General features: G+C 36.5%; 1 protein-coding gene across 1 annotated transcript in view; it reads left to right on the top strand.

Annotated features, from left to right (window-relative positions):
- Nucleotides 1–12,366, top strand: part of RSRC1 (arginine and serine rich coiled-coil 1) — a 511,688-nt gene extending 499,322 nt beyond the window's left edge. Inside the window, exons 10-12 of the mRNA XM_037823719.1 lie at nt 1,308–1,414; nt 11,108–11,260; nt 11,906–12,366. Of these exons, the coding sequence (XP_037679647.1) occupies nt 1,308–1,414; nt 11,108–11,260; nt 11,906–11,998 (353 nt within the window). The 3' untranslated portion in view covers nt 11,999–12,366. The remainder of the gene's footprint in view (nt 1–1,307; nt 1,415–11,107; nt 11,261–11,905) is intronic.
- The last annotated feature ends 307 nt before the right edge of the window (nt 12,367–12,673 follow it).

Raw genomic sequence — 12,673 nt, 5'->3', positions numbered from 1 at the left:
TTGGACCAGAATTGATAAATAAAGGAAAGGAATCAATCACTTATTCTGCCTTTCTTGTGCATACTGTATTTCAGTCACAAAGTTGTCAGTGAGGGAAAGTTCTTCAGTATAGAAGAACCATAGCTAATAAGTTCAGAAAGAATAATAGAATTAGAAAATCACCATTTTGCAACTTCTAATGAAATAATGGACCTAAGCAACAAACACTGATGTCTGCTAAAACCATTAAATGAAATGTTGATGGAGAAGTTTGTAATCAAGGGGTCAGGCTGACATCACCTTGGACCCACTGATCAATCTTAACATTACTTAAAATGGGAGAAATACATTCTGGTATGATGTAATAAGAATTACACAGCACTTCCTATGATGTATTCTTGCCCAAAAGAAATAGAATCTGAATCTAAACAAGCCTCTAGATCTAACAACTAGCTTCCACATAATATAGGGGATAGAAGATCATGTTACATGACATCATGTGGATACAACTAACCAAATTCAGAATATGGAAAATTTTACAGGATAAATGATCCATTTTCTTCACTAAATAAATGACAATGATAGAGAAGGAGTGGTGGACTGTAAGAGATTAAGAGATTTAGGATACTTATCAACCAAGTGGAATGTGTGAACAAATCAACTATAAAAAGTTTTTTTTACACAATCAGTGAAAAGTAAACATGAACCGTATAAGATGGTATTAATAAATTATTGATAGATTTGTTGAGTATGAAAATGGTATGGTAGTTAAGATTTTAAGTCCTTATCTATTAGAGATGCAAACTAAATTATTTAGGGTTAAAATTACATGATATCTGGGATTCACTTTCAAATACCCAGGCCCACCAAAAAAAATTGAATGGGGACATAAGTTAAATAAATATAGGAGAAAGTTAATGATTATAGAAGCTGGTTCATGGGTGCAGAGGGGTTTTTTGTGACAGATTGTGATACCTTTGTTGCATATGTGTTATATGCATTTCCATAATAAGTTAAAAATAAAAGTTAAAAAAAAAAAAAAGAAAGAAAATACCTTCCCACCAGATTAGCTGGGATCATTATATCAGTGCCTCCTCAGCAATGTTTTAGGTTTAAGATGAGAGGTTTAGCTTGCAAGAATGTTATATTTGCAGATCTCAGGGAGAAAATAGTTTCTCTGTTATAATTTAACTATAATGTGTTTTATTTTCATCCAGTTAACTTTCATAACTGGTGAAATTTCTTCATAGAAAGAAAGAACACTGCTTAGGTACAGTGTTGTAACAATTTTAAACCTAAATATACTGACATTATACCCTCTTTTTTAGACCAAGCTACCCTGGGAGAACAAGTAAAAAGAGTAAAAGAAATTGAGGCTATTGAAAGTGATTCTTTTGTTCAGCAAACATTCAGATCAAGTAAAGAAGTAAAAAAGGTAAGTTTTTATTCCAGCATTATGAATAAGCCTTTGGATTCCAATTGAAGAGATGCTTTATTAATGGATTTTACTCAAATGTAAGTGCTTCTTTTAATACATAGATGAAGTAGGGTGAGAGAGAGTCAGATGTGTTGAGAGAAGGAATGAATCAGTGAGAATCAGTTCAAGTTTGACTTGGACAAAAATATACTATAAAAATAATACCATTTTTGTTTTTAAATTCACTGAGAACACAAAGATGCCAACATGATGGTTCTATAACAGTAATACACATTTTCTTTTCAGTGTATAGATTTGCTTTTCAAAGTGACATTGTTAGAAAAAGGTTAGAAAAGGGCCTCACCAATAGAACAATTACTCAAATAGTAACATATATCTACTTTGGTAGGTGATTTATCCTCTTTGCCAGATGAATATCACTTAATCAAGTCTAGTAAAAGGAGCTTTGATTGGCGTTTTATTTCTGTTGAATATGTCATGTGTCCTTCCATTCATTAGCAGGGCTGCTTCCCGAAATTTGATTATATTCCTTTAGTAGGAAAAACATTCTACTATGAAATGTATGTATTTTCTAATAACATACATATAATGAAGATGTAGTTATAGTTAACATTATTCAGAAATACTCTGCCTCTGTAAATATATTTAAATAGCAGCATGACATTCTGCTGTCTGAATGCATCATAATTTTCATTTATTCTATGTTGTTAGATATTTAAGTAGTTCTAAGTTTGAAGCTGCCTTTGCAATATCCATTATGTTCATCTTAAGATGATAAATTTTGCAAGAATGAAAGTTGTTGGTTAAATGTTAACATTTTTTATTTTAACCAGTGTTGCCCAAGTCATCCTCCAAATTCCACCCAAAGGTGCAAGGAGATGTCTGTCTCTTACACCCTATTAGCACCAAATCCTATCAGACTTTTTCTTGTTTGTTGACCTCATAGGTGAAAATCGATCTATTGTTTCCATTTGTATTTATTTTATTATTACTGATAAGAGCATCTTTTCAATTACCATATACTTTTTAAAATAAATCTTTCAGCAGACACAAATTGAACATGTGCTGCATGCCAGGCTCAGTACTAGGCAATCTGAATAATCTATGGTCCCTGTTTTAGTTGGAGTTCTCTAGGAAAACAGAACTGACAGGAGATATGTGTAGTGTATATGTGTGTTTGAATATATTATGTAAATATTAGGAAAATTTTTATAGCAGTTGGCTCATGTGACTGTGGGGATGGGCAAGTCCAAATTCCATAGGTCATGCCTCAAGCTGGGAACTCCGATGAAGGTTTTTGATGAATTCCCCAAGAGAATCCAGCTGGCTGAAGTAGAGATGGAAATTCTCCCTTCTGACTGTTGAAATCATCTCTCCTTTTAAAGACTTCAGCTGATTAGATGAAACTTGCCTCATTGTTGAAAGCAATCTTCTCAGTTGATTATAGAGATGCAATCAACTTACTGATTATTTAAGTCCATGAAATATCCTCACAGTAACAATCAGGCCAGTGCTTGCTTGACCAAACAACTGGACACCATAAACTGACCAAGTTAACTCTTAGCCATCTGAGTTCACCCCTTGCCAGCTTGGCAGCCAGACACATCTTCTTAAGCCATACTTAATCTCTAAATAAAAACAATAAGAGTCATATTTTCACCTAATAGTACTCAACTATCCTGCATATAACTGGAAACAGCGTAACTGTCCCCAGAATAGGGTGCAAGTCCTTGGGTTATATTCGCTCTCAAACTTGGTATCCTATAACTTAAATAGTATGACATGAAGTTAATACAACTTATATCATATGATAAGGGGATAAGATAAGGAAGAAAACAAAGGTATTTGCTCTCTGTATATATATAGACATACTCATAACAAAACAAGGAAGAAATATTCATAACCATTACAGTCCTCATTTCTGTAACTGTTATGTGGTTGTAGCTCATATTTATTTATAACTACCTTCTTCCACTACACATCCCATATCCCCTTTACCCTCAGCAAACACCTCATCTGGCTGTAGTTCTTTGCCTAGTGGATAACCAATACCTTCATTCCTAAAGTTTCTAGAATGTTAGAAACCACTCTAATTTGTAGACCTGTCTGGATTCAGTTGTTTCAGTTTTCCATTGACTTTAATCACAGGGCATGGTAGTACTAAGAGACACCCAGGGGGCTCCTCTGTATTCCAGGCAAACTCTTCTTTGCCTCCATTGTATAGCTGCAGTCTTATTTCCCCTTGATAATTAGGATCAATTACTCCAGCCAGTACACTAATTCCCTTCTTTGCCTGTTGATTCATAGGCATGGGGTGCCCAAAGTGGCCAGGGGTGGCAGAATTAACTTCCAGTTCAGTAGAATCATTGTTGTATTTCTGGGTAGAAGCACTCCTTGTTTTGGATGTAAGACCTGTAGACCAGCAGAGCTTAAGGTTGCAGGGACAAAAAGCAAAAATTTTCCTAGTGGATCTCTAGGAATAATAGTGAGTGGTGCCACTCCTATTTCCACCCCTTGATTCCTTGGCCCCGTGAATCCTGGATATGGGAGAAGCAGCACCATAGAGTGGACACTGATTTAGAGCATATACAGGGTCCTGGAGAAAATTGCCCTAGTCCTTCAAGGTATTGTCACCTGGTTCACACTGTAATTGAGTCTTCAAAAGGCCATTACACCAGTCTATCAATCCAGATGCTTCAGGATGAAGGGTGAAGGGGAACATCGTAAGCCATGAGCATGTGCCCATTCCCACACTTCATTTGCCACAAAGTGGGTTTCTTGATCAGAAGCAATGCTGTGTGGAATACCATGACAGTGGATAAGGCATTCTGTAAGTCCACAGATTGTAGCCTTGACAGAAACATTGCATGCAGGGAAGGTAAACCCATATCCAAAATATGTGTCTATTCCAGTTAGAACAAAATGCTTCTCCTTCCGTCATGGAAGTAGTGCAATGTAATCAACCTGCCACCAGGTAGCAGGCTTATCACCTCTGGAAATGGTACCATATCAGGGAATGAGTGTTGACAGCTGCTGCTGACAGACTGGGCACTGAGCAGTGACTCTAGCCAGGTTAGCCTTGGTGAATAGAATAGAAGTCTGTTGCTGATCCCATGTATAACCTCCATCCCTAGCACCATGACCACTTTGTTCATGAACTAATTGGGCAATGAGGAGAGGCTGGGGAAAGAGGCTGACTGGTATCCACAGAACAGGTCATCTTATCCACTTAATTATTAACATCTTCCTCTGCTGAAGTCACCCTCTGGTAGGCATTCACATGGGACACAAACGTCTTCATGTTTTTTGCCCACTCAGAAAGGTCTGTCTGCAAAGCTTTTCCCCAGACCTCTTTGTCACCAATTTTCCAATCACGTTCCTTCCAAGTCCCTGACCATCCAGCCAAATCATTAGCAACAGCCTATGAATCAGTATACCAACACACCTCCAGCCATTTCTCCTTCAAGCAAATTGAATAACCAGGTGCACTGCTCGAAGTTCTGCCCACTGGGAAGATTTCCCTTTACACTCTCCTTCAGGGATGTCCCACAAAGGCAGTGTAGTGCTGCAGCTGTTCACTTTCAGATGGTACCTGTATATTGTGCAGAACCGTCTGTGAACCAGGCATGAGTTTTCTCTTCCTCAGTCAACTGATCATGAGGAACTCCCCAAGATGCCGTAGCTGTGGGCTGGAAAAGAGAAGGTAATGTGGCAGGAGTGGGGGCCGTGGGCATTTGGGCCATTTCCTCATGTAACTTATTTGTGCCTTCAGGGCCCACTCATACCCTATCTCTTATGTACCACTTCCATTTTATGATGGAGTGCTGTTGTACATGCCTAACTTTATGGCTTGGTGGCTCAGGCAACACCCAGTTCATGATGAGCGACTTGGTGGCCCTTGGTTAAGTGTTCGGTCTCTACTAAGGCCCAGTAGCAGGCCAAAAGCTTTTTCTCAAAAGTAGAGTAGTTATCTGCAGAGGATGGCAGGATTTTGCTCCAAAATCTTGAGGGTTTGTGCTGTGACTCTCCAAAAGGGGCCTGATAAGGCTCCAGACATTATTCTGTTTGCCGCTGACTCTTCCAGCACCATTGGATCAGCTGGATCATATGGCCCAAGTGGCAGAGCAGCTTGCACAGCAGCCTGGACCTGTTGCATTTTCATCTGATGAAAGAGGATTAATCTCTTCAGACAGTGGAGTGAGGGCTGTTTCCTCAGTGGAGATGGTTACTGGTTTATCAGGCACAGCAGGGTTACTCTCTTCAAGTGGAAGTTGGATGTCTGATTCCTCAGGGCAGACAGAAGGTGGGGTGGCTGATTCCTCAGGGCAGATAATTACAGATTTATCTGGCAAAGATACATCAGAATCTAGGATTTCATGTCCCTACCTTTATTATTATCAACCCATATGTCCACATTCTAGTTTTTAGGATCCCATTCGTTTCCCATCAATGCCACCACTTTAACAGCAGACACCCTGCAAGGTTGAGAATTTAGTGTACAGTGTAATTCAGCCACTTCCACAGTGAGACTCTGGGTCTGGTTTTCGGAAATTTCAAGTCTGCAGCTACATGAAATAAGATTTTCCTTCAAGGCACACATAGTAACTTTCATGTCCTTCATGTAGTGCTCAAATTGGGAATTTGAAGCCTTGAGCTCATCCCTTTCTTTTACAGCTGTATCCAGCATATTTAGGAACAGCTTTGGCTCTCCTATCTTAAAATGAGAATAATATCCATGACAGAGGTTTTTGTAGGGATGTACAAGATCCTTTAAAAAAAAACAAAAACAGAAAAGTGCCTGGCACATAGTAAATACTCAAGAAATGGCTGCTGCTTTCGCTGCTGCTACTACTGGTACTAGTTCTGAATAACAAGGGCCACATGTGTCTGTGGCTTCTTTAAGAGGAATTGTGGGTGCAAAGATTCCCATTTTGGTTAGGTAAGAGATTGTTTTACATCATTCTTTTATGGTCTGTAGTCTCTAACATTCTCCTCATTTGAGACTTGGTGGCCTATTGTATTATTGAGCAAATAGTTAAAAATTTCTTCTTCACTTTATATTGTAACTTACTGGTCTCATGTACAGACATAAGCTTGGACCAGTTTGTTTCAGTTCATCCCCTCAGAAACATTAAAGCCCTAAATAAGTGGTACAAGGCATTTTTAAACTATTTAAATAACTTGAAATAACTTAAATAATAATGACTACCATTAATACCAGGTATTTAGCATATGTAATTTCTTATCTAAAATCCCAGTAACCCTTATTTGTAGTTAAAGAACTGAGGCTCAGCAAATTTTATAACCCATGGTCAAACTTCTAATGATAAGAAGTATCATCCAAACCAAATTTATCTAACTCTAGAACCCATGATTTTTTTGTTAATCAGATACCTCAGTATTGTAAACTAAAGGCACATTTCATACTGAAGTTTAAAGAAAGCTTGTGTCAAAAAGCAAGAAGTGGTGCCTGTAGTGGAATATGGTATTTACCAAGGTGAATGTATAACAGTCTAAAGTCTTAGCCATCCAAAACTGGACTTTTTTCATCCACTATGTATCGAGAGGATCAGAACAGTGATGAACTAACAGGTAATAAATTCACACTTACCTGTAATTTACAAGACCAAGGGACAATTTATTAATTTAGAAAGTGATATCCCTTTCCAGTTTCTAAAATGTCTGTGTCTGCAATGTAAGGCAGGGATTCAGGATGCCCAAGAAGCTGAATTATTTATTAGGACATTACTTAGCAAAGGGAGGTAAATTATCTTGAGGACCATTTCATCCAGATCATGGGGAGACTGACAGGCTATCTCTGATGCAGAGCAAATATTAACTCTCTTGAGGACTTAATTACCCATGACCCAGGTTTCAACATCGTTCTCTTTGGACAGTGCTATACACTTTGGTAGTTTTTATGTCTGAAAAAGGCTTCAGTTGGTATAGTCCTTCTTTCAGTGTGTTAATTCCACCAAGTAAGCTAGGGAGCTGTTATCAGACAAGTGGTAATTACCAATGACATGCTAGACATTGTGTCTCCTGCATCACATATTGATTTAACCAGTTTAACTCTGCAATCATATTTCTCTTGTCTGAGTAAAGACAGTGATAATTCTGCTCTATCATCAACTCCAGAAGCCAAGGTGCAGTTGGTTTTTAAACCACTGTACCAAATCAGCTTTGTATCAGTTATTCAACCCTAAAATTACAGTATCTGGCAGATATCCGCTTGTGTTCAAGAAGTGAGTAAAGAGCTGTCCAGTATGGTCATTTGTTCTTTTGCTTGAAAGTACATTGTAAAACTAATTTTTCTAGACTGAACCACCAGGTGGCAGCAGTACTCAAAGCCAGATGTTTGATAATAGACATTGAGATTTTGTTCTGTAGTCAAGGTAAAATTTCTCTTAGTTTTGCTCACTTAAATAAAGAAGCAATTAATAACTTTCTTCCCACAAATTTTTTAAATTACCCATTATTGAATAATGACTTCCATGCTCTGTGATCCTAACCTCTGAAAGTTTCAGCTTATATTTGTATAACTATTCCTCAAAACTTTAATGTGCTAGGTAGATAAAAACAGAATGAGATTGCTTGATTTTTATAATAAAAGGTCATCTCTGCCACCTGAACATATGGGAATCATATCTTTGACAACCTAGAATAATAGCACTCTACATTTTTTAAAGGCAGTTCAAAATGAACAGCCAATCTCCTAGCTAAGTCCTGTCAAGGCTGGCTGAGATACACAGAATGATATGCTCTTACATTCTCTGAGATAACATAGACCACCAAAAGGTGATGTCTTGTACCTCGTTGGGTTAGCACGTGCTCCACTTTCCTCTTTGTAGAATATTGGGTTTTAATGTTACATGCCCCCAGTTTTATAACAGATTACTAAAATATCACTTAGGACCGTGAGCATTCTAGTCCCAGTGTGCTGGAAACCTAGAAATGTTTGAGACCTGGAAAAACAAGTATGGCTGCAAAATTAAGAAAAAAAACAGCCAAATCAAATTTAATAAATTTTCTTTATATGTCTGTAAAAGTTGACATTATGGTTAACATTAACAGCATTAATGGTTAGATTTTGTATCTATAAACATCTCTATGTTTGAAAACAATTTTAGATTAGATTTAGCTTACTTTTTAAGAACTCCTAAACATGCATGATGACTGCTCAGATAGCTAGACTTCAGGGCCCTCATGTCTACAAAAGCATAAATCTCTTCTTTGAATGCAGACCACCTTCTATTAGCATAAAAATGAATAACTTACAGAGTATTATTGTTGTTTGAATAAAATGCCTTACATGCCAAAAAAAAAAAAAAGGAGTAGCTCTTCACATTATCATCTCTAAAATAGCTCAGAATTTTATTCTTTTTCTCACCTCTCCATGGCTGCTGCCTTAATCAAAGTTACTATTATCTTACTCTTTATTACAGTGGCCCCCTAATTGGTCTTCCTGCCTTCCATTTTGCATTTCTATAGTCTAGGCCCCACATAGCACCCAGAGCAATCTTTTTAAAGTGTAAATTAGACTTCCACTACTAGCCACCACAAAATAACTTCTGTTGAACTTGCTTTTCCACCATATACAATAGAACTTGACAGTCTATGAGGCACTGTTTTAAGATATCAAACAATAGGCAGTGTAAGACTGATGATCCTTGAGAGAAGGAAAACACAAAAGAGGAGCCCCGCAATTACCCCAACTTTCTACCTAGGGATACTTTCCTGCAGAGTGGAAGGTGATACCCAAACCAGGTGGTGGCGTGGCTGAGCTAAGGAGGCAAAGACCCGGGTTCTGGGCTTCTGATGTCCGTCTCTCCTTTTTGCTCACTATACACCAGCCCCTCTGGCCTTCTCTCTTATCTTCAAACACTCCAGGCTCTTCTTTAGAACCTGTGCACTCACTCACTGTTCCCTGTGCCAGAGCACTCTTCCTCTTCCTCTTCACATACCTGTTTCCTCCTCATTCCTCAGGTCTTAACTTAAATGTCACCTTCTGAGAGACAATGTCCCTAGCCACCCAATGTAAAGTAGGTGTTGCTACCCCTCCTCACTCACATTGGTCTCTTTGTCAGCACCTTCAACTAGTACAATTTATGATTATGTGCTATTTTATATTTTATATTTTATTTGTTAATAATCTGTCAACCCCAGTAGAATTTGTAATCTCCAATTAGATATGGACTATATCTGTTTTATTTTCCTTTGTGTACCTAGTTCTTAGCAATGAGTAGTTCTCAATAAATACTGGTTAAATAGATGTATCTTCAATTCTAAGATAAATTATTCTAAAAAAGGATTAACTAATTCATGTATATTTCATTCTCTAGATGTTTTCCCCCGTGATACCTGTTTTGTTCTTTATTCATAGAAGTAGATATTCACAAATAGATGTCAGAAGAAAGTAGAAACTGAAAAGCAATAGGTGTAGAAACAAGTAAATCAAGGCTAAGTAGTGGAATTAATCTCATGTGTAGTCTTGATTTTTTTAAATTTGAACTTTAAATTTCAGCTTCTCATCTAATCAATATCATATTATCCCTTCAATCTTGCCTATAATCAGTCACCTCCTTGGGCTTGTCCTTTCTTAGGGAAGGGCTTAGTGCAGTTTACCTGAGTAAGTTCTACACTGCTAGCTCCTTCAAGGCAGGGCAATGATTTATTAGTCTTTGTGTCCCCAGCAGTTAGCATAGCACATGGCACATGGTGAGCATTCAGTAAATGTGAATGAATTGAGTGTCTGAACTTTGCAGGAAGGAAGAGAAATTCTAGAATCTTTTTTTTTATCAAAGATATGACATACCTGTTTTTCAAACTTTTATAGTATTTGTTAAAAATTCTTAAGTATAACCTTTGAGTCTACCAAATGGTGCATAAGTAAACAAAAAATGTGGTATATACCTATATTGGCTTATTATTCAGCCATAAAAAGGGACAAAGTAATGATACATGATACAGCATGGACTATCCTTGAAAACATTATGCTAAAGTGAAAGAAGTCAGTCACAAAAAATCACATATTGTGTGATTCCATTTATATGAAATGTCCAGAACTGGCAAATCCACAAGCAACAGAAAGTAGATTAGTGGTTGTCTAGGAATAGGAAAGTTAGGGGGACATGGGAAGTGAATGCTAATGTCTACATGTTTTTTGGAGGGGAATGATAGAAATGTTCTAAAATCAACTATGGTGATGGTTGCACAACTCTGTGAATATACTAAAACCTATTGAATTATATACTTTAAAGGGGTGAATTTTATTATATGATAGCTCAATAAAGCTGTTTTAAAAAAAAAAAACCTTTGAATTGACTTTTTTTATACATCAAGAGGCCAACAAACTGCTAGAGATTTGTTGCAAGCTTATTTTGAAAAATAGGATTTAGATCTATGAAACATATATTTCAATGATGAGCAAAAAAAAATATGCTAATCTTAAGAAGTGATATTTTCCCAACTTTTTTCTGGAATGTCTTTTGTTTTGTTTTGTTTTTTGTTTGTTTGTTTTTTGTATTAGGAATAGTTGTATCTCATCCAGAAACCCAGGACATTTTTGAGATGGGTATAATCTCAAAGAAAAATAACTGAGCAATTATTATTCAAAATCAGAAGTTTAATTTAAGCAAAACTCTAATTGTATATTGTGCCCCAATTAATAAGATGTGTTGTGTCTTTCAGTCAGTGGAACCTAATGAAGTGAAGCATGCAACTGCAACATCAGGACCGGTATCCGTAGTTGCTGATCCACCTAGCGTTGAAAAGGAAATAGATCCTAGCAGTATCCCTACCACCATCAAGTACCAAGATGACAATTCTCTGGCCCATCCAAATGTAAGATCCTTAAACCTTCAGAATATAATTGAAATCTGATTGACTGAAATTATTTCGAACTGTTTTCCTTCTGAGCTGGCAACAAGAAGACAATTGGAGGAAATGGGTTTATGTGCTCCTAATTGCAAAAATAGACAGCTGGCCACCAACTCTTAGAGGTGTCTCATATATTTGAATCCAGTATACTCCAACTCATGTTGTCTGACTTCTAGCAGTATTCTTTCCTATGGTTGAGAGAAATAGTCAAAGAAAAGAGTTTTTTTTAAAAGGCAAGCACTAAAAGGTCTAATTCTGGTTTAGCTCTAGTTTGTTTATTGACCATGAACATGTCACTAACATCCTGTTTTGCTATTTCTTTTGTGAAATTGTGTAATTCTGTGTCTGTAAGAACAGCTGCAGGAAATGGACTTCACAAATCTAAGGCACAAAATTGTTAATGACATTGATTGCCTTTTACTCCCAGAATTTCTGAGCATTATTAATTCCAAGTGCATAGGCTTCAATTAAGAAGTCATTAGGAGTTAAACAATGTCCAAATCTTGTCCCAAAAGATGTATTCTGTAAATGTGTTTGTATCATATAAGGTCAAATCCAAATTATTGACAGACAATAACATTTTTTTTCTCTGTCTTTTTCTTGTTTCAGTTATTTATTGAGAAAGCCGAGGCTGAGGAAAAGTGGTTCAAGAGATTAATTGCTCTCCGACAAGAAAGGCTTATGGGTAGTCCTGTGGCCTAAGTAATATACATATGGTTGAATTGACAGTAACATTAGAAAGGTAGGTTATTAAAGCCCAATGTTAACTTCTGACTCTTAAAAAGAATTCATCTGATTATATAAAGAGGTAATCTCATTCATTCTTTTCTCATTTAAGTAGGTTGGATATTTTATTAGAACTGAATTGAACATTGTGAATATTAAAACCTGTGTAAAATTTTTAAATGCATGAAAATGTCATACTGTTAATAAAGCTAATCATAAAAATATCTGTGTTAACTTAAAAGATACATGGATAATAAAAATATACATAAAAGATACACAGTAGTGTTTTTTAGTACAATTCAAAAAATGTCAAGTTGTCATTTAAAGACAATTTTGATTAATCATGCAAAAATAAGAATCAGACTTTATACTATAAATGTTAGGTTTCATCCATCTTATATTATAAAACCACTTTTGAATCTTCTCTTTTGCCTTATTGCAAGTTTTTAGGTACAATAAAAAGTATTCTAAACAATCTAAGCAGAATGAGCATTTCTTGAAAATTAAATAAATTGATGCTTTTTGCTTAGAGATCAGGTTTCTACTAGGCTGCTTCTTTGAAACATGTTAGAAGATCCCAGCTCATTCATTCCTTTAGAAATCACATATTCATTCTACATTTAACCATTTGGCCAAATACCCAAAATAACA

This window comes from Choloepus didactylus, chromosome 1 (assembly GCF_015220235.1).
Source record: "Choloepus didactylus isolate mChoDid1 chromosome 1, mChoDid1.pri, whole genome shotgun sequence".
Taxonomy (NCBI): Eukaryota; Metazoa; Chordata; class Mammalia; order Pilosa; family Megalonychidae; genus Choloepus; species Choloepus didactylus.
Note: the sequence above shows the minus strand (reverse complement) of the source record. Positions and strands in the feature narration are given on the sequence as shown.